Source organism: Mus pahari, chromosome 10, assembly GCF_900095145.1.
Source record: "Mus pahari chromosome 10, PAHARI_EIJ_v1.1, whole genome shotgun sequence".
Taxonomy (NCBI): domain Eukaryota; kingdom Metazoa; phylum Chordata; class Mammalia; order Rodentia; family Muridae; genus Mus; species Mus pahari.
Genome location: NC_034599.1, coordinates 10,465,934 through 10,487,842, shown reverse-complemented (window position 1 = coordinate 10,487,842; position 21,909 = coordinate 10,465,934). Strand labels below are relative to the sequence as shown.

The 21,909-nt window shown below is 49.3% G+C and overlaps 1 protein-coding gene across 1 annotated transcript in view; it reads left to right on the top strand.

Annotated features, from left to right (window-relative positions):
* Panx1 (pannexin 1) overlaps window positions 1-21,909 on the top strand; it is a 35,885-nt gene that overhangs the window by 7,176 nt on the left and 6,800 nt on the right. The window contains exon 2 of the mRNA XM_021206926.2: window positions 13,172-13,311. Coding sequence (XP_021062585.1) covers window positions 13,172-13,311 — 140 coding nt within the window. The remainder of the gene's footprint in view (window positions 1-13,171; window positions 13,312-21,909) is intronic.

Sequence of the window (21,909 nt, the reverse complement as noted above, 5' to 3'; positions counted from 1 at the left end):
TATGCTAGTGGACACTGTAGAGAGTCAGGTCTCTCCTTCCACCATGAGATCTGAGATCTGGGGATCCAGCCGTGGTCATTTGGTGTGCTTAGCAAAGGCTTTTGCCCTCTGAACCATCTCGCTGGCTCAGCGCTGTCCATTTTTAGTTTGTTGTTCGTAAATTGAAGTGCCATGTCCAGGTTTGTAGTTTGCTGGTGACATGATTTCACCGAGTCTTGGGCTCTGGCTGTTGCGCCTGGCAGTGCCTGGGGCTACCCCTGAAGACTGTCTGCTTGCTGTCCTTGCTTTGTGAAATTCTTTCCCATCCTTTGGAAATCAGTGATTCCCACCTCGGTCTGTCTGTCTCTGCCCCGTCCACTCCCTTTCTGGCTTTTTTTGCGACACAGCTTCATGTAGGTCAACCTCAAATTCCCTAGCGTCTTGCCTCTTCTCCTCTGGTGCTGAGATTACAGGCTTGGGACACAATAACCGCTTCTTCAGCTTTTGTTGGTTTGTGTGGTTTTGAAGCAAGGTTTCTCTGTGGAGCCGTGGCTGTCCTGAAACATGCTCTGTAGACCAGGCTGGCTTCCAACTCACAAAGATTTGCCTGCTTCTGCCTCCTGAGGTGTGTCACCACTGCCCAGTATACTTTTAATTTTAAAGCTACAGGCCTTGAGAGAGAGAGGGAGACACACACACACACACACACACACACACACACACACACACACACACGGGTGTGTGGGGGGGACTGACTGACTGACTTTCACTTTTGAGACATCTTTTCTGTCTACGTTTATTCAGCTGGTTTACATAAACTTTATTAGGAAGCTAGAGTGGCTTTGAAAGTTTTCCATTAAGTGTTAACATCTACTTCACACTTGGTCTAACCTGGGATTCCTGAGAGCTCACAGGGCTGGCACACACACACACACACACACACACACACACACACACCCATCAGAGCAGCTTCTAGGCTGTACTCTGACTGGGCGGGGTCAGCCTCCTCTCTCCTCTCAGCACCAGGCAGTCATTTGCAAAACAGAAGGTAGTACCTGCTCAGTGTTTGAACCCAGAAGCCAGGGCAGAAGCCTGGCTCTGGCTTGGTAGTGGGTGGAGCCGCCAACTGTGGAGGGGGGGAGATGAAGTGTGGGTGCGCACTTTTGAAGGTATTTGGCAGGAATGTTGAGTGCAGCAAGCTTCCACTTCTCAAGTCTCCACTCAGACTCAGGCCCTGAGTGGGATCCCTGGCTGCTGAGATGGGGCTGGGTCGGAAGGACTGGCTGTTCCTCTCTGCCTTGTCCTTGGACCATTGCTCCCAACATTCTTCCTGCTCCTAGGACTTCCTTTCTCTCCTGAGCACTCCATTTGCTCCCTGTGCACACATGGGAGTCAATTCCTCTTTAAGGACCAAGGGAACACAGTTAAGGTATTTATTCCCCACAGCAAGAAACAGCTGGGTAGGTCCCATGTGACCAGAAGGCACCTCTCCTAAGATCAGGTTCACTCTGTGAGGACACTGAACTAATATTAGTTAGGAGAGACACTCCCTGGTACGTCAAACCCCAGGCTCTGGCTGGTGTGGTGTTGGCACAAGATCTTGGGGTGGGTCACACCACATTTGGTTGTTAGATGAAAAGTGAGTCCCCTTTCTGTACTGGGCTCCCTGAGAACAGCACTTGCCACTTGAGTGTTTGAGTCTGTGAAACCCATGTGATCTGTGCAGCATGTCCTTGGCTTTGCAGGAGTCTCATGACACTGACGTCTTAATGGTAGCAGTCACCATAGGTTCCTTTCACTTATAGTCCTATTCGCTTTCAGTACGGAGTGGAGATGCTCAAGGGCTTACCCACAGAAGGTTTCTTTGTATCAGGAAGTATGAAAGCTGGCTTTTAGATGACATCCTTGAGGGAGAAATGATGGCGTCAGCTAAGCTGAGTCTTGCTTCAGGTTGGGGCATTTTTAAGTATTAAGCCCATATTTCTCAAGAACTGTCTTTATGGCAGTGGATTTGTTGGAGAAGTTTTAGAAGATAAAGCTAGTAAATAGGTAAGGAAAAAAAATACAGCATGAGACTCAAGAAGCCAGCATCCTGCCCCATGCTGGCTGAGAAGTGATAACCACAGCTGCCTTTTCTTTTGTTTGTGTAGGGGGTGGGGTGGGGGGTGGAGCGGGAGTTTGTCACTGATCTAGAACTTGGCAAGTAGGCTAAGCTGGCTGGCCTGTGAGCCCCCAGGGGTTCTCTTGTTTCTACCTCCCCTGCACTGGGGGGTACTAGCACCAGCTACCATCTCTGGGATTTCTTCCTCTGTGTTCTTGGGGGCCAAACTCAGGTCCTGGTGCCTGTAAGGAAAGCCCTTTACTGATTGGGCTCACTGTGTGACTAGCCAGATGGTAGGTAACTCGTTTCATGCCTAAAATGAAAAAAGTTAGTCATGTAACCTGATAGGAAGTAAAAGAAAACCAAGTGCCTATTGAGTATAATTGTTTTTGTTTATTTGTTTTGTTCTTAGAAAGCAACAACAAAGAAAAGAGATCCTAGAAGCTCTCCTCAGGGAAGGCCTGACCTGATTTGCCCCTGCATGCTAACTTACCCTTGGGCACATTTACTGGACTTCCAGAATGCTTCTAACAACCTGCTCTTTTTGTTTGTTTGTTTTCTGAGACACGGTTTCTCTGTGTAGCCCTGGCTGTCCTGGAACTCACTCTGTAGACCAGGCTGGCCTCGAACTCAGAAATTCGCCTGCCTCTGCCTCCTAAGTGCTGGGATTAAAGGCATGCGCCACCACTGCTTGGCCACAGCCTACTCTTGAAGTCATATTTGGAAGTTGTCCCTGGTCTTACACCACCTGTTTCTTTTACATTATTCTTGAGCTAACTTCCCCCATCTCCCTCTTGTAGTCTCTATGTTGCATGCTCACTGTGGGTCTGTGCCAGATTCTCCGGCTACCCTCTAAAAATGCAAAGCCCAGGGCCACCAACACAATACCCCTACTACATGTTTGGCCAGTCTGCATCGCTGAAAGGATTTACTCCCTGACTCTCATATGTCACGTTTCAGTTGTGACAGACAGACATCTCTTTCTACCATGTGAGCTCCATGCAGAGTCCCCACCACCTTTCTGTCACTACACAGAAGCCTAGGTGCTTGTGTAAGGTCCATGTATGCCAGCTGTTAGCCACAAATCTTGCTGGTGCGTGCGTGTGTGTGTGTGTGTGTGTGTGTCTGTGCACACTTCCGAGTACACACAAAGGGTGCGTAGTGTTCGGCTCGATCACTTCTTATTCCCTTGAGATGGGCTGAGCCCTGTCACTCTCTTCCTTATTCCCTGGCGCTCTCTTGCCCTCCTCCTCCTGCCCCCCCACAGAACTGGGGTTGCAGGCCCACGTGATCATGCCCAGCTTTGTATGTGGGTGCTGGACATTTGAACACAGCTCCTCATGCCTCCTCAGCAAGCACTCTTACCACTGAGCCATCTGCCCAGCCTAGCTGAGTGGTTTAAATGATACCTTTTTATGAACTTGCATCTCAATTCAGCATTGGCTTTCTCGGGTTGATTCTGGCCGTCTTGTGTGTTCTATGTAAATTGGCTAACCTTGGGGTCTAATTATAGAGACATGATCCAGCCCCAGGTCTGTCTTTTTCTCCTCTCCAGTCATTTTATATATATATATATATATATATATATATATATATATATATATATATATATAAAATGTATTTTATACATATATAAAATACATTATATATATGGGTATATATATCATAAGCTAATATGATATATTATAATATAATATGATAAGCTAATATGATTATATTATAGTATAATCATAAGCTAGCGAAGTATTGATTGGACTGTTATTTAAAGCTCCGAGTCTCATTTGTAAGACAGAATCATGGCAGTCATTCACGGTTTCTTTGCTTGAATGCAATGTGGATCAGCTACTTTCTGTTGCTGTGACCAAATTCCCTGACAGAGGTGACCGAAAGGATGAAAGATTTGTTTTGGCTGATGGTTTCGGAGGGACCTCAGCCCATCAGAGCCTGTTGTGGTGGGAGCCTGTGGCTGTGACTGCTTACACCATGGTAGACAAGGAAACACAGGGTGGCCTGGCCTATACTAGAGGCCTTGGCTGTGACCTCCAAAAGCCTCACCCTCGTGACTTGTTTCTACTTGTTGACCACCCCCAAAGATTCTACCACCCCACATAGCATCAGCAGTTGGGGAGCGAGCATTCAAAATGAATCTGTGGGAACCTTTTAGGCTCGAGCCATCACAGTTGTCCTGGGAAATCCCAGTGGGTGGGAATCCCAGTGGGATCTGTGCTTCCGGCTCACAGCGATGGATGAAGCAAGCTGAAAAGGAGTGTGGTGTGTATGTGATGCCCGTGTTTACAGTCTGTATGGGTTTCCCCAGACCCCTTCACGTTTCACAAAGGAGAAGTCACTTCTGCAGTCACGAGAGCGACATAGCACCCAGCAGAATAACACAGGTGACTGACACCACCAGTTGACAGGAAGCTGTCATCTTATGCTTCTCACCCTAGGGAAAAGGCCCAGGCCTTCCCCGTGTTCTACTCCAGGCACAGAAATCCAAAACATGGAAAACACAGGCAAGCACAAATGAAGGCGCACCTTGCCTTGTATGGAGAGCCTGGGCTTTGCCCATGCTAGGAGTATGATGGACAGAGAGGCATAGTTGCCACTGAGGGAAGTCAGGGCAGGAACTCATTATATCTTGAAGGAGGAAACATTGGAGGACCAGTACTCACTGGCTTGCTTGCAGACTACACAGCCCAGAACCACATGCAGGCAATGGACCAGTGGGCTGGGCCCTCTTACATCACTGAATGAGACAACCCGGCCCCCAGACATGCCCACAGACTAAGCTGATCTGGGCAGTCTCAATTGAGACTTAGGTGACTCTAGGCTGTGCCAGTTGGTAGTTAGAGGTAGCATGGATAGAAATGGGTTTTTTTGTTTTAGTTTTGTTTTGGTAAGAGAAACTCCATTTATACAGATAGCACATTATATCAAGTTCCTGTTGGTATTCTTTAACTTGGTGACTGCGTGGGGTTAAAAGAAAAAGCCCTTGTTGTTAGAAGAAACACCGTACTTACTGACAGAGAGGGGTGGAAATCTATGGCTACCAAGTGGCTCAGCCACAGAAGAATATATGTGTCTCATAGATACAGATCTGAGGTCGGCAATGCTTGATCTAAGTATGGAATGGGAAGCCATTGTCATGATCTTGTAACTTTTCTGTAAATCTGAAAAAATTCAAAATGAAGGATTGACTTGAAGAAGGATGAGGTAATTACAGCAACATACCCTTTCACTTTAAAGTCCCCTGTGCCCAAGATACACATTTGTAACTAATTTCTATGTGTCTGAGGTAGTTTGTCTTCGGTGACAGCAGTATTTAAAGAATTCAGTCCTTTCTCTCTAATCTTTGAGGTACTACTGAGCGCCTCTTGTGCCATTCTTTTACATTCATGGACGTCTCTCGGGCTTCTTTTAGGTATGTACAAGTTTTCTTTGAAAGTGACTTCTGGCACAGGAGTGAAGCCTCGCACACCACCCAGTTCCGTACCGTCGGTTTCCCTGAAAGTACTCCTGGCCGTGGTCGCCTGTGTCAGGGTATGTTGTCACACCCTCTTCCCTGACCACACTTGCCAACTTTTATTGTTTCTCGGGCTGTGGGCCACACATCCCAGTTCCTGCCGCTCCCACGGACGACAGGATATTGCTTTTCTCCTTGTAGAGGCAGAGCTGTCCTGCTGGAGTCTTGTCCACTTTGCGGGACTTGGAAGGAGCATCGAAGGAGCATCGTCTCCTGAAACTCCTCCTCTCTCAGTTGGTGGTAAAGTATCTGGGGTGTGTTAGAGGCGCCTGTAGATAGCGCCTGTGCCAGTCTGAGCAAAGAGCAAGTGTTACAGAGGTGTGTGCTCTACAGCCCAGGCCGGTGCAGAGGGGTCCTTGTGAGTTAACCTGGCCTAACTGCTATGAAAACCACTTCGGTTCCATCCAAGTCTGGGCTATAAAACGTGCTTATATTTTCTCACTAATATGAAATGTGTGCATGCTTATAAAGTATTCCTACAGAGAAAGGGAAGGCAGCTTTGGACAAATTGGGTCTTCCATAATTTAATTGCAGAATGTCTTGTGTCTGAAGCTGAGTTTGGATACAAGTTGACTGGAGAAGTGCAAGGAGGGAGTCAGGCGTCCATTTGGAAGGAAAAATACTGTGGGATTCTTGGAGCTTTGTTGGCTTTCTGGTGGTTGGGGAGTCCCATTGTGCGCACATGCTAAGTCGCCTGCAGCACGTTTTGGCCTGCCCTGTCTCCTGAGGCTTGGTGGTACAGGTGCTGGTCACCCTTCTCCTTTCTATGTTGTCTTCATGGTTCTCTTGGTGATGGTTCTCACTGAGCTGGGGACTTTACAAGAATGGTCTTCAGTTTTTCCCCCCCAGCATCCTTAGATGTAGCTGGTTCTTTCAAGTGTAGTGCTTTGAAGGCTGTTTTATGGTCTGCTTGGGTCCTTTTTATGAGATAGATGTGTGCTTGCATGTGTGTAATATACAGTAAAGGAATTATAATTATTTTTGTTTTGTAAAATGAAAATCATGTGTCTCCCTCAGTCACAGCATGTGTCTCCCTCAGTCACAGCATGTGTCTCCCTCAGTCCCAGCGTGTGTCTCCCTCAGTCCCAGCATGTGTCTCCCTCAGTCATAGCCTGTGTCTCCCTCAGTCACAGCGTGTGTCTCCCTCTGCAAACTCTTTCCAAGTCTTCAGCCTCAGACCCAGTTTTACCCAGTAAAACTGTCCCTTCTCTTTCCTCTTTCTTTGTTAAAAATGGGGAGTCTGAGTTCCCGCCTCTCCCTAGTCCCCTAGTCGCCTCTCCCTAGTCAGGAGTGCCTCTCTTTGCTCCCTGTGCATGGGGGACAAAAGGGAACAGCAAGAGCCATGTCCCTCCCCGGCCCTCTGCTGCCCCCTATGGTCTGCAGTGTGGCACTTTCTAGAACCCCACACACACGTTTCGGACTTCTGAAGTTCTTGTTAGCTGACTGGATTTCTCTGTCTTATTTATGTTAAATTTGCGGTTTTTGAGGCTTTTCGTTAGCTCCTCGAATGTCTGCTTCCCACACCTCCCTGAGCAACATAGCAAACCTCCCTCCCTCTGGGAGCCTGGGGGAGCTGTGGGTGTTAGTCAGAAGGCAGGGACACTCAGCCTCCCTCCCCAACTGGCCCTTGCTCTCCTGCCCTGCTCTGTGTAGGCATTGTGTATGAGCCAAGGAAAGGGGGGCAGTAGCAGAGGTAGGCCAGAGCCCCCCGTTCAGCTGGAGGATGGAGACACCCCACTTGGCATTAATGTCCTAAAGAAACCATGGCTGGCTCCCTGTTGTCCGTCTGTCTTGGGCCACACTGCTCTGTTTTGGCCTAAACTTGTGCCACCGCCGCTGCCGATGTGGATCTAGGCAGTGGGAGAGGCCACTGGGCTGCACTTCTGCTCAAGGCAGAGGTGCCTACCAGGGAAAGGGAGACCTTGGTGCCTCAGGTTTTCTGCTTAGCTGATGAGACTTCTTTCGGGGAGCCCCGGCAAAGACATCTTTTCTCTTCAAGCTGTCACCAGATTTTGCCAGCTCCGTGGGCGTGAAGGCCACAGCTGTCTCTACCTTTCAGCCAACCAGAAGGAGGGTTTTTTGCTCTTCTTAGCGTGAACCTGAACGTGTGTGTGCTATATTAATTATTTGTCAATCAAGAATCAGTGACCCGAATTCCTCAGAACAACTTGAGGGAGCATGGTGTAGTTGGTCTCATAGTTGCATAAGCGCAGTCCGTGGGTGCTTGTCGTGGGCCTCAGACTGTGGGAGCCTGGGGGAGAGAAGCAGAATGAGACTGGAAGGGACAGGGAACCAGTAACATCCTACAAAGGCATACCCCAGCGACCTACTTTTCCACAAGATCCACAAAACCAAGTTTCCAGAACTTTCCAAAGTAGTACCACCAACTGGGGACGAAGTGTGCCTGTAGGGACACATGACATGCGCATTCTGTATAGAGGTGGCCAGAACACTGGAGATTCCAGTGCCTTCCTGTGACTGACACAGTGGTATGGACCCTGCTAGACCCTGCTAGACTTGCTGGGGGATCTCGTGGGGTTCTTTTGTCAAGTGTCGAGGCCCCAGGCTTCTCAGTAGGCTGTATAGCTGAGTGCCTATCCAGTACCCCTCTCATGGTAGCCCTCTCTTTATTCCAGCTTTTTTTTCTTAGTTCTGTGTCTGCCCTAGCATGACTTCTGGCTTCTTTGAGTTAGTTTCCCATTCCTAGGCAAAAAACACTAAGTCCTGGAGTATTCATCTATTTCATTTGCTGGAATGTTCTCAGCCATTGCCAGAAAGCTCTCCACTTCCGGCCACTTGGGGGCGCCACCTGCTGAGGCCATCCTGTTCTAACAGACCCTAGTGGGGACTCCTCTAGAGGTGGGTTGCTGGAGTCTAGAGAGGGGTGGAGGAGGGCTGGACCACTTTGAGCTTTAGTTCCCTCTAGGATAAAGGAAATAGGCTGTTTCTCCCCCATATGACAGTCTTGAGTAGGTGGCAATCGGAGGAGCTGGTGGTGTCCCGGTGAGTGCCAGTAGCCTGCTGTCTCTGCTCTCCAGACTATGGATGTTTCCTCGAGACCTCAGCATCTCCTCAATATCCAGCTCTCTGTTTTCTCCATTCTCTTGAAAAATGTTTGCTATAGAATGTTGAGATGTTTTCCTTTGTCAAGAGTTTCTGCTACTACAGAAGGAAAGTCCCCGAACCCCAAACGAGAGCTTGGAGCACTTTCCTTCAGGAAGAATGTGCATAAGTGCTGCACATGAGTGTTCTGAGCCAGGTAGGCTTCCGTGAACTCCTGACAGCACCGTCTGGTTTCATGAGTATATGGCCAGATGTCCCCAAGCACATAGCTTATAAGCAGATTACCTGAGGACTACTCATCCCACGTGTCCATTGCACACTTACACGTTGGTAGGTAATGGCAGGAGATGTTAGCAGGCTCACACTGATGCAGGAAGAGTATGGGAAGACCCACGCACCCTGTTTTGTTTTTTTTATAAAATGCTGGATCTTGAGTTTAATGGGTTAAAGGAGCCCAGAGCACCGGGAAATGTCTTACCCATTCCAGCTCATACTTGACACCCTCACTTAATGGCACGAACTGTCCCTATCCTAGGATGCTTGCAGCAGCCGGTGACAACAGGGTGATCTCTCCCAAGCCTCCATGTGTGCTTTCTTGATGTCTGGATGTCAAGTCACCTCCTGAGGAGGAAGGGGTACCCAGGGCCTTTACCGTGCAGCCCACCACCTCGGCAGTCTAGCCTCCTGACAACATAGGCCTGCTCTATTCTAGGGCCTAGGGACTCACCTCGCTGTCTCTGCCCCTCTCTGTAGAGTAGAAGAGACCATGGTGGTGTGCTTTAGTCATTAAAGCAGTGCAGGGAAGTCACCTCATGGCTTGAGGCTTCACAGCGCCATCAATGAGAACTGGGCACTATGGTAACCACTTTGCTGCCTCCCTCCCTCCCCATCCCTACAACAGCAGTGTTGATATTAATGTCATCCCCATTAGAGACCCAGGCTTTAGAAGGTTTAAGTGATTTACCAGCAGTGAGTCACCCAACCGAGTGGCAGAGTGAGGTTTAAATACAGCCACAGAGCCCAGGCACTCAGCACCGCTCACCCTGCGTGGGCTGTGGAAGGGAGCGTGCCTCATCTGTAGGGGGAATGGAGGCACGAGGGCAAGGCAATGGGAACTGAGCAGCAGGTGGTTCAATGCCTGTGACACGTCCCCTACCCGATAAACACTTGATGAGGACAAGAGGCACACCTCTAGTGGCCCCTAAGGCCACATGGGTTGAGTGACTGCCACTCAGAGCCCCACACCCACACACCTGTGTGTGCTGAGGGTGCCATTCCCACTTTGCCTTGGAGAAGTGTCTTAGTTAGGGTGTCACTGCTGTGAACAGACACTGTGACCAAGGCAAGTCTTAGAAAGACAACATTTCATTGGGGCTGGCTTACAGGTTCAGAGGCAGCATCCGGGCAGGCATGGTGCAGGCAGAGCTGAGAGTTCTACATCTTCATCTGAAGGCTGCCAGCAGACTACTGGCTTCCAGGGAGCTAGGATGAGGGTCTTAAAGCCCACACCCACAGTGACACACCTTCTAACAGTGCCATTCCCTAGGCTGAGCATATGCAAACCATCACTGTTAGGATTCTGTCTAAGCTTCACCCACAGTTACCTGGCAACAGCCAGGTGTGCCTGACCTGGGTTAGGCTGTTCGCCCCCCCCCTTGCCCTCTTGCCTTTCTCTCTTGCCTCTTGCTCCCTCTCTCTCCCCATCCTCCCCCCCCCAAACATGGTCATGGCCAGCCTCTACTTCTCTGCTCTCTCCCTCTCTCTGCCTTTCTCTGCCTCTACTATTCTCTTAACTCCCCTCCGTATGCCCTGAATAAACTCTGTTCTATATGGTCCATCATGTGGCTGGCCACTCGGGAGGATGCCATGGCATGGGCCTACTGAGACATCCCCTTCTCCCATGCCTTACCACACCCCCATAGAATATATTCTTATACCTCTTTATCTTTTTATAAACGCAGCAGTCACAAGAAGGTCACATTCCACAGTCCCTTCCCAGAGGAACACATTACAACAGAGCCCTAAGTGGGACCCAGGTCTTCTGCCCTCATCCCTCCACAACCCCATCTTCTGTTGGGAGGCTCATAGTCTTTGGCATTTGCCTTCTAAATCTAAACCATTTAGGAAACAATTTGGTTTATGCCCCCCCCCCTTTTCCTTTAGAGGAAATGGAAAGTTACTGCTTTACCCAGCAGTCATCGGTGGTCATTGTCCATTCAGACTTTTCTTTCTTAGGACAAAAACAAGTCCTTTTTCCTGAAGGCTATGGAGAAAGCTCACAGGGTAAAGTGCTGCATATGAATGAGAATCTGACTTTGATCTCCAGAATCCACTAAAAGGTGGGGCTTGGTACAGTGAGGCATGGTACAGTGGGGCATGGCACAATGGAGTGTGGTACAGTGAGGTGTGGTACAATGAGGTATGGTACAATGGGGTGTGGTACAGTGAGGTGTGGTACAGTGGGGCATGGCACAATGAGGTGTGGTACAGTGAGGTGTGGTACAGTGGGACATGGCACAATGGGGCGTGGTATAGTGAGGTGTGGTACAGTGAGCTGTGGTACAGTGGGACATGGCACAATGGGGCATGGTACAGTGAGGAGTGGTACAATGAGGCATGGTACAATGGGGCGTGGTACAATGGGGCGTGGTACAGTGGGGCGTGGTACAGTGGGGTATGATACAATGGGGCATAGTACAATGGGGCGTGGTACAGTGGGGCGTGGTACAATGGGGCATGGCACAATGGGATGTGGTACAGTGGGGCGTGGTACAATGGGGCATGGTACAGTGGGGCGTGGTACAGTGGGGCGTGGTACATGCCTGCTGGGGATGCTGAGGCCGGAAGACCCTGGGGCTTACTGGCTGTCTAGCCTAGCCCACGCTCTGAAAGGCAGGTTCTAGTGAAGGGCTGCTCTTCCAGAGGACCCAGGTTCAATTCCCAGCATCCCCATGGCAGCTCACAACTGTCTGTAACTCCAGTTCCAGGGGATCTGGCACTCTCACACAGCAAACATCAATCCATATAAAATAAAAATTAAAAAAAAGAAAGTGGAGCATGAATGTTCAAGGCTGACTTCTGGACTCTGTGTACCCACGTGAACCTGTGCTGAGTTGACCTTGTAGCCCGCCCACCCATGAAATACCCCTTCTTTATTGACTCCCTAAACTCAACATTTCAGCATTTCTGCTTATTCTTTTCCTGTTCCCTGTTGTTTTTATGGTATTTTATTTCTTTCTAGAATATTCTCCCAGCAGAGCCCAAGCTGCTATCAGGGCTAGTGTCAGCCAGGTGTGCTTCCACTGTGTTAAGTTCCAGTATGTGCTGGGCGTATCTTACCTCCACAGTGCTAAATTCCAGTATGTGCTGGGCGTTATCTTAGTTCCTTCCTCACCGTCATCCCCTCCTCAGTCCTGGTGCTCCATGGCCCAGATCAAGCTTCTTAAACTTTCTCCACTCGTGGCCATTATGAGAACTCAGGTGTGTAGGTGTACAAATCAAGTATTTATTCATAAATTATATATTTATTTAACACCATTGTTGTATATATATAATTTTACCACTTATTAAAATTACATACTGGTGAGATGGGTGTGCTTGTTGCCATAATTCATCTGAAAGGTATACTGATTTGACCATTATGTAATAGTGATATTAGGGCAATATTTAGTCTTTGTTTTCCATAATTTAGCCATTATGCTTCCATGAGAGTAGAAAACTTTGTGTGCACAGTTAAACAACCACAGTTGGTATCTCCCGGTTTGCCTTGTAGGACTGTGATAAACACCACGACCATAAACAACTTGAAGGAAGTGGTTTGGTTGGTTTACACTTCACTCCATGGTCGATCAGTGAAGGAACTCAGGGCAGGAACCTGGAAGGAACTGAAGCAGAAGCCATGGAGGAGCGCTGCTACCAGCTTGCTCTTCCTGGCCTGCTCAGTGAGTTACATACAACCCAAGCCCACCAGGTGCCGGGGTAGCCCTTCCCACAGTGGGCTGGGCCCTCCTGTATCAGTAAGGAAATATCCCACAGACATGCTCACAGGCCAGATAAAACTAATTCTCCGCTGGCATTTCTCTTCCTGCATGACTCCAGCCTGTGTCAAGTTGACAACATCTATGGAGTACAATAGCATACCCTAGTCTTGGCTGTGAGCCGAGCTCCTTCTGACAGGATTCAGAGTGTTGCATGGTACCAAGTGTGCACTGTGAGTTCAGAACCCAGGCTGCCATGAGACCGCAGTACTACACGGATGAGCACTTCCAGCAACCCTTGGATTCATTGCACATTTGAATTTGAATTTTTGATCATTACATATCCAGAAACCTTTTACTGTCAAGATTTTTTTTTTAATTTTATTATTTATTCAGTTGGTGTGTGATGTTGCAGCTCAGTGCAGGAAGCTTTGACCACAGACAGCACATAAGTTCTGTGGGGCTACATCGGGGGAGGAAGGCAGGTCTGTGCTTCATTCATTTGGAACTATCTGCTTTGCTTCCCAGGTACCCAGATAAGCTGCTTCTCCCCGAGTTCTTTCTCCTGGCGACAGGCTGCCTTTGTGGATTCATACTGCTGGGCTGCGGTACAGCAGAAGAGCTCCTTGCAGAGCGAGTCTGGAAACCTTCCCCTGTGGCTACACAAGGTAATGAGACGCTCTATAGATAGAGACGTGGAGGTCTGGGAAGGCTGTGTCAGCCTCGGTCCACCGCTGTGCCAGAGGGTGTGGTCAGCCACCGGCGGAGCCTCAGCAGTGACTGCATCTGACATCTATGGGGAGCAGAGAAGAAATAGATGTTCTCTGAGTCTCAGCTCTTCAGTGAGAGGCACCTTGTACGTCTTTGTCTCCTTTGTGTCTTTAATTCCCCTGTAGTATGTGACACAAGGGCTCACTTAGACAAAGTAAAGGCTAGCATAGCTGGGCTGCTTCTGGCCATTGTGTTACTGGAGGACCAGAAAAGCCTGGGGGTGAATCCTGGCTACACAGCTCTCGGATGGGTTTCTGGTAGGTGGATGTACTGAAAGGAAGGAGAGGTGCTACACAAGCGGCATTAGCAGCCAAGCTGTTCGGGTTAGAAAGAAGAGATGCAGGTCAGGAGAGTGTTGGGTGTGGGCATACAGACACTGGAGAGTAAGAAAGTGCAGCCGGAGCTAGCCAGCATACGCAGAGGGACACTCTTAGGTGATCACCGGACACTTTCAGTCTTGGCCGTGAGCAATGATGTGACATCTTGAGTCTTCTCTGTGAGTGAGCAAGCCACTCTGGGTCTTCCTGTGAGCCGTGATGTCACACTCTGGGTCTTCCTGTGAGCCGTGATGTCACACTCTGGGTCTTCCTGTGAGCCGTGATGTCACACCCTGGGTCTTCCCTGAGACCTTGGGTCTTCTCTGCACATACAGAGGCAGGACTCTGCTTTAACCTGTCCTTCACCCACTGGTTCTTTTGACCTTCATAAAAACCTACTAGAACATTTGTCTCATGCGATGCTCTCGTCTACTGAGGAAAACACAGACGTGCATCTTCTGCAGTGACAGAGCAGACTGCAGACCCTCTGCTACTGTAACTGCGTCTGGACACCCAGTCGGCCTTCTTTCTTACAAGACTCCATGCCCATCTGGCATGGACGTAGAACGTGATGCCTGGGCTGGCCTTTCCCCTTTGATGTGCGGCCTGAGTGCAGGGTGGGTTCTTGTCAGCCTCGTGTGTCCGCACACCGGCTTGTAAGGACCTTCGGCACAGGCGGGCGCTTGCAGAAGACAGGGAGCCTTGTAATTCTTGGTCTGTGCTGCTGTAGTTTAAGTCCATGTTAAAATGTCATTGTGGAAATGCCAAGTTGTGGCCAGTCTGAGTTGGCATTAGCTGAGCCTCAGATTGTAGCAGGGATTGCTTAAGGGAAGGGTTGGCTGGGACCTGAGCTGCCACAAGACTACTGGAGCAAGAGAAACCCTCAGAGTTTTTTCTAGATGTTGGGGTCATAGAATAGTTTGGGGCTGCACAAACAGAACCCAGGTCTACAAGTCAAGGGAGTAGTGGCCCATCTAAGGTGACCTGCTGGGATGAGCGACCGAGGCTCTTGTGGTGCTGAGCTCATTTGCTATGGAGGTTCTGAGTATCCCGCAGGCCTGGGGACAGAGTGAAGAAACCTGCCTGGTCAACCCTTGGGCGTGGCTGGGAGTCAGGGGCTCCCTCCCTCCCAGCGCTTAGAGTACTGGTCTGAGTCATTTCAGGGGTTAGAGTGCTGGTCTGAGTCATTTCAGGGCCTGGGGAATGAGACTACTTGGGCATTGACAATGTCTCTAAGTTACATGTCTGCCAGAAGAGAAGCTGAGTCCCCCCTGGCAGAAGGCGACGTCGTCCAGAGCATCACCTGTGGGCTTTCTTTGTCTCTTTATACAGGGTGTTTGGCATTCACCAGACATACCACAAATGAGGAAAACCCAGAGAAAACTCACAACAGAAATGGGCCGTAGGAGGTCTTGATCAGACCCATCGCTAATAGCAGTGGGCTCGAGGAGCTGAGATGCATGGAGGCTGTCTCAGGGAACTAGAGGAATCAGGAGGCTTCCTAGCTGCAGACAGCGGCACGGAGTTCCTTTTAGCTGATGTTGATCGAGGGCCCTCCTGCTATGCTTGGCAGCAGTGGGACACAGATAGTGTCTCAGATTCTTAGACTTCCCTGGTGGTGAAATGAATTAGAATGTGAGACAGAAAAGATAAAGTGTGGTTTTCCCAGAAGCCCAGGGACAGAGCTGTGAGTCCTCCCGTCCCTCAGTTGTTCTCCGAGTGGAGCCAAACTCACTGGGTCTGTTATTCCTTAGTGCTCCCGCTGCTCTCAGTGCTCCCGCTGCACTCAGTGCTCCCACTGCAGGGCTTTAGTGAAGTGACAGCCAGGTGGTTGTGGGTGAAGAGTGAGTGTATAGAAGTAGTGGTTTGTAAAACAAAAACCAAAACCCTGGCTCTGTCCTTCTCAGAAAATGTACACAGCTGGGTGGGAACAGGAGGGACGTTTGTGTCCAGGAAGATTGTGTCTCGTGAGTCGTGAGAATCAGGTGGCTGAGAGACCACAGGGAGATGCTGAGCTAACACCCCAGCAGGACTGCCTAGGGCAGCACTTCTCAACCTGCACAGAAGATATGTACATTATGATTCATAACAGTTATGCAGTAGGAACAAAATAATTTTATGGTTGGAGGTCACCATGGCATGAGGAACCGTATTAAAGGGTGGCAGCATCAGGAAGGTTGAGAGCCACTGGCCTGGGGAGTGCGTAGTGAGGTGCTTCCTGGAGCTGCTTTGTCCTGATGGGAAGCAGGGTGGCCACAGCAGAGTGGAATGGAGGCAGGGTTATGGAGAATAGGATGTGTGACTGCCAAACAGGCGTATGGCAAATGCTGGGCCAGTGGGAGCTGCTGCGTGGGCCTGAGCTTGGGTCTAAGAGTCTGTCCTCAGAGCCAAGTCTTGGTGGTGGTTAGTGGTGGGAGCCTCGCCAGTTACAGAGGTGGGTTCTGGTCCACAGGAGGGGAGCGGGGATTGCCTCGTGAGTCAGAGAGGAGAGGCATGGAGACCACCGGCCAGGCTCAGGGAAGGCTCTGGTCAGGACAGAAGGGGAAGGAAGTGGCTGATTCTGAGAAGGGAACGTGCCAACAGCACGCAGGGCTTGATACCACACAGCCGATTACAAGGTGACACCATGGGATCTTGAAAGCTACACAGTCACTGTTGAAGCTACCCCAGGGACACAGGCACTGTGTTTATGCTTATGTGTTGTGGTAGCAACTGACCAACCACTGGGGTAGCGTGCCAGGTGTCTGGGGCGTTGACATAAGCCACTTCTCCTATAAATTGAATTTGTCAAGGTGTTTTATCACAGCAACAGAAATGAAACTAAACCAGACATGGAATTGCAGGTCTGAGTAGACATCCCCACAGTGGCACACTGGTGTGCAGGCTCACCCTGTCTGAGGAACAGCAGTCTAGTCTAGTGGTGCCCATTAGGGGCACCTGTCAGGGTAATGTGTGGAAGCTATGAGACCGAGGGTGTAGAAAGGATGGCGTCTCTTTAGTTCCTTTCTGTCCCTGTGATAAAATACTGAGGAAAAGCAACATGGAGAGGAAAGGATTTATATGGTTCATGTGCAGGTCATAATCTACCACTGAAGGAAGTGAGGGCAGGGACCAGGAACACTGCTTGCTGGCTTGCTCTCAGGCTCACACCCAGGTTCACACTCTGGCTCACATCTAGGCTCGCACTCTGGCTTGCACTCAGGCTAGCACTCAGGCTCACACTCTGGCTCACACTGGCTCACATTCAGGCTCACACTCTGGCTTGCACTCTGGCTCACACTCAGACTCATACTTAGCTAACTTTCTTACATAGCCCAGCTGCCTCCTATCAGTTAGTAATTGTGACAGCCCCCGCCCCCCAAACATGCCTCTAGGCCACTCTAAGTGAGGCAGTTCATCTGAGGCTCCCCACCAGGTGACTGTAGGCTGTGTCAAGCCGACAGTCAAAGCTACTGAGGACAGAATCTGAGAGGCAGGAGTAAAGGGCAGGTTGTCCTGTACGTATCAGCTTGTCAGTACAGTAGTGTGAGCTAGATGCTTCCAGGGCCGTGCTGGGGACAGAGACCAAGATGAAGGACATGGGTGTGGTGGCAGGGGTAGAATTTTGTCATCTAATATTAATTATGTGGTCATCTTAACCCTGCATTCCTGAGAATATGACTTCAGGTTAGAGATTCAGTCAGTGAGTTATGAGGACCAACCCTGGAGTTGATTGGTGTCCTCTTATGAAGAGAAAAATTGGACATAGACACATGTCAAGGAGAGACAATGTGGGGACACTTGTGGGGGAGGTGGCCTGTGAGAGGCAGACTCCCCAGGGCCTTCAGAGGGAGTTCTGTAGGACTGGCGTACAGAACAGTCAGAGAAAAGACTCATTGTCCACGGCCTTTCGGTGTGTGGGATTTGATTGTGAGAGTCCCGGAAACGAGCAGGGCTTAGAGTCAAGATGGCTCACTGTTCAAGAGCAGGCTCTGCTCTCCAGAGGACCTTGGTCTCTGAGGCTCTTAGTTTTAGCATCCACAACTGCCTGTACCTCCTGTTCTAGGGGATCTGACCCCGTCTTTGACCTTTATAGCACCCACACATACCTGGTACACACACTATCACACACATAGACATAATTAAAAATTAAGTAAGTCTGACATATATATATGTATATATATAATGTGTGTGTGTGTGTGTGTGTGTGCGTGTATGTATATTTCCCAAGATTGTTCCCTAACTAGGGAAGTAGCCCATGCCAACTGGACATAAAGCTGTGGCTTTGGAGTTGGGCACAGATCAGTAATCATAGCTGCTTTATTCCCACACGGAATGTTGTTCAGTTTTTTACCTTGTAAAAGTAAAATATAGAAATATATCTAATCTAAAACTTAAAAAACAGTAAACATATGTTATAGTGGTACAACTTACATGTTAAGTAACAATGCAATAGGATGATCTTACATAGCTTTAAATAGGAGAAGGAATGGGAGAATTTTCAGATTACAAAACCTCTTCCTCAGAACAGTCTTTTAAAGTCACTTTCTCTAAGTTTGGCAAATGCATCGAGTGACTAGTCGTGCTTAATTCCTGTTGTTCAGCTTACAGTTCTCTGTGTACCCATCCACTGAGCTCTGACCTCCCAGACAAAGCTCAGGGTCCACTAAACTCCCATTCCTCAGCTCTTGGCAGCCACCGAGCTTGCGTGTCCACCAGGCATGGCTCTCAAGGGACAAAGGGTACAGGGTGTATGTAAGCATGTCTCCGTTCAATGCCAGCTAAACCGGGAGACTCCGATCCCCCCAGAGACATTCTTCAGGGTGATGTTTAAGTGACTGTCACTGTGGACATTGTCAATTCTCCTGTTGACTAAGCTGATCTCCCCTCTTCCCTTCCTCTGGGCTCCCTCCCACCCCTGCTTTAGTCACAGCTGATGGCTGCCCCTGGTGCTAAGAGTAGGTATTTTTTGCTGGGCATGTGAGTGCATCCAGGAGACCAGCAGAGGGCGCTCTAAGACTGCTTGAACTCGGTTCTCTAGCCCGTCATCGGCAAAGATTAATCAGATTTCTCTGAAACAGAACACTTAAAAGAAAAAGGGAAAGAATAGAAAATACTTAGCAAAGTGAGCAAACTATTTTTCAAAAGCAGAGTCGTAGAGTCTTGGAGGACTCACTGGAAGCCTCTGGCATTACCTGGAATAGGTACAAACCCGGGTCTGAGCCCCACCCACACTTGCTAGAGTGGAACCTTTAACATTGGGGGTAGTGCCAGGAATGCGGTGTTCTCAGAATCCTTCAAGATTCGGGGCTGGCTTGGAGCCCCGAGTGGGCACCACCAGACTAGACTGCTGTTCCTCAGACAGTGTGAGCCTGCACACCAGTGTGGGGATGTCTACTCAGACCTGCAATTCCGTGTCTGGTTTAGTTCATTTCTGTTGCTGTGATAAAACACCTTGACAATTCAGCTCACAGGAGAAGTGGCTTATGTCAGCTGCAGGTTATAGTCCGTGTATTCGTCTATACATCCGACTATGGGGAAATCAAGGCAACAGAACCTGAAACAGCCCCATTGCATCCACAGACAAGGGCAGAGAGGAACGAATACAACGTGCTCATTGCTTGCTTGTACCCAGCTTGATCTCTCCACTCTCCTGCAGCTTAGGACCACGCCCCCAGCCCCACCTAGGGAATGGTGCTTTTCACAGTGGGCTATGTTTCCCACAGCCACGCCCTGGGTCGAATCAATGCACATGGTCTGTCATTGAGACTCCTAGATGATCCTAGGTTGTGTCAAGTTGACAAAGCTAGCCATCACAGGGACTCTGGCAGCTTTGGGAATGATAGAGAATCACTGGTCTGAGGACCACAGCAGCACTCAGTCAGGTTGGCTAACTGTGACACCACACATTTGGCTTTCTCAAGCCAAAGCCAACCTCTTCGAATAAATATAGTTCTATACCAGTAACCATTTACCCATTAATCTACACAGTGTTCTCACAGTCTGCAGCCAAAGGGAATGGCTGTGGCTCCCAGTGTCTGGGCGCTTACTTCACAGGAGAACTTTGTCTGGTCTGCAGTCCTGAAGTGCTCTCAGATGGGAACATCTAGACCCAGGCAGAGCTTCGCCTCTTGCATGATGCTCTGAATCTTCTGGCTCCATCCTTTCCCTCTTCTGCTTGCTGTCTTCTCCGGGCCTCTGAGGTGCTACCCGCTGCTCAGGTGCCAGCCGGCACAAAGCCTGATTGTCTTCTCCTTGACATCTTTCCTGTCTCCATTCTGAAAACTGCTCAGGGCTCATTGCCGCCGTTTTTTCCCCATATTTGGAAACTGACTATAGGTGAGTTTTTATCCAGACATCCATGGCAGGCCTGACATCCTTCGAACTTTCGTCTTTCGTTACAAGGTGCTTTTGTTTTGCCTGCTTCCTGTCCCTTCCAGTATTGACTCTCTGTCTGCCCCTGCTGTATCGCAGCCTGCTTCCTCTCTCTGGCTCCTCCCTTTTTGCTGGGGTGATCACTGCTGTGGCACTCTTGGCTACAGCTGTCTGTGTGCTTTCAGGCCTGAAGCACAAGCCTGACCCTCCCTTTCCTCTCACCGGTTACTGTGTAGCTCCCAGGCTCTTCTTGCCTGGAGGCATCTCCTGCCAGCCTCTCACCTTCGATGTGCCGCTGTGTGTCCTCTGCCTTGCTGCCTCTGCACGGCTTTGTGGTTTTGCCAAGGTGTTTTTGACTACACTCTCTACTGGTGGTTTCCTGCTGTGTAAAAGAGTCAGGGTCCTTTATAGTTTCCTTGCCCCTGTAAAAACTGTCACTAATCAGAACAAACTCCACAGCGTGGATTCATTCTCTTCTTGATCCATTGACTAACTCTAAGGGGAAGTGCTGACAGAGACGAGGGTAGACAGAGGTGTCCAGTGTCTGCCTTCATCTCACCAGACTCCCTCCTGTGGTCTGTCGTTACTGCCATCAGTGTTTGGGCAGAGATCATATTTCAAACAGTTTCAGACTCAAAGTTTCTTGTTTTTTGTAGTTTTTTTTTCAATTTATGTGTGTTTTTCCTTCATACATGTCTGTGTACCATGTGCTTTGATTCCTAATTGTTAGGCTGCATAGTCTTTGGGAAGGTGCTGCTACTTGAACCAGTGTGTGTCGGGGGCAGGCAGGGGCATCCTGTGCCCTGCCTGGCACAGTGCAGATGCCCAGAGCCTTAAATATGTTTAAGTCCTCATCCCCTTCCACATTCGATAAGGTCCCTTGGAGAGCGTTGTTTAGCTGCTTGCCTGGATCTTTGTCTTAGAGGAGGCAAGAGCTGGACCACAGAGGGAGGCTGTTCTAGGGCACCTCAGCCTCCTTTCAGACACAGGTCATGTAACCTCAACCCCTTCCAGAGCACGGAGGCTGCAAGATGCAGATGGAATGGCTGCTTGTCTTTCTGTGAAGGGTCTTGGGCAGGGCGCGTTGCTGGCCATCTGGGACATTGAACCGAGGGGTGCAGTCAGAGCCTTGAATGATGTGCACCCCAGACCTAGCACAGAGCTCTCCCCTCATGTAGACACCTTGGCTATTTTCCACATTCTTAATTGGCAAAAGGATTGTAAAGGCTATAATTTAATGCTTTTGGGGTGTGTATGTAAGTTGGATTGAGTTGGCTGCCTTGTTGAAGCATGTAGAATGGTTTCTGTATTTTCGATGGGGGTGGGAGAATTTAAGTCTAGGGAAAGCTAGCAGACAAGGCCTCCTTATACATCCCTGCAGAGGTAACCAGGGTACAAGGACATTTAGGAAACCGCAAACGCTCTTCTGTGTAACACCTTTAAACACTCATTTCCTAATTACAGTGAACTGTGCTCTGCTGCCCACTGGGCTAAATGCCACACTCCTTGGGTGTGTTAGAGAGACTGTACACTTGTCCCTTTAGGGGGGAAATTCAAGGTAAGTATGCTATTCAAATAACCTCAAAACAAACAAGACTCATAAAAATATTTCAGAAACCTAAGTTAGAAATATTTCTGCCACAGGGCTGGAACGATGGCTCAGAGGTTAAGAGCACTGGCTGCTCTTCCAGAGGCCCTGAGTTCAGTTCTCAGCAACCACATGGTGGCTCACAACCATCTGTAATGAGATCTGGTGCCCTATTCTGTCCTACAGACATACGTGCAGGCACAATGCTGTATACATAATAAATAACCAAATCTTTT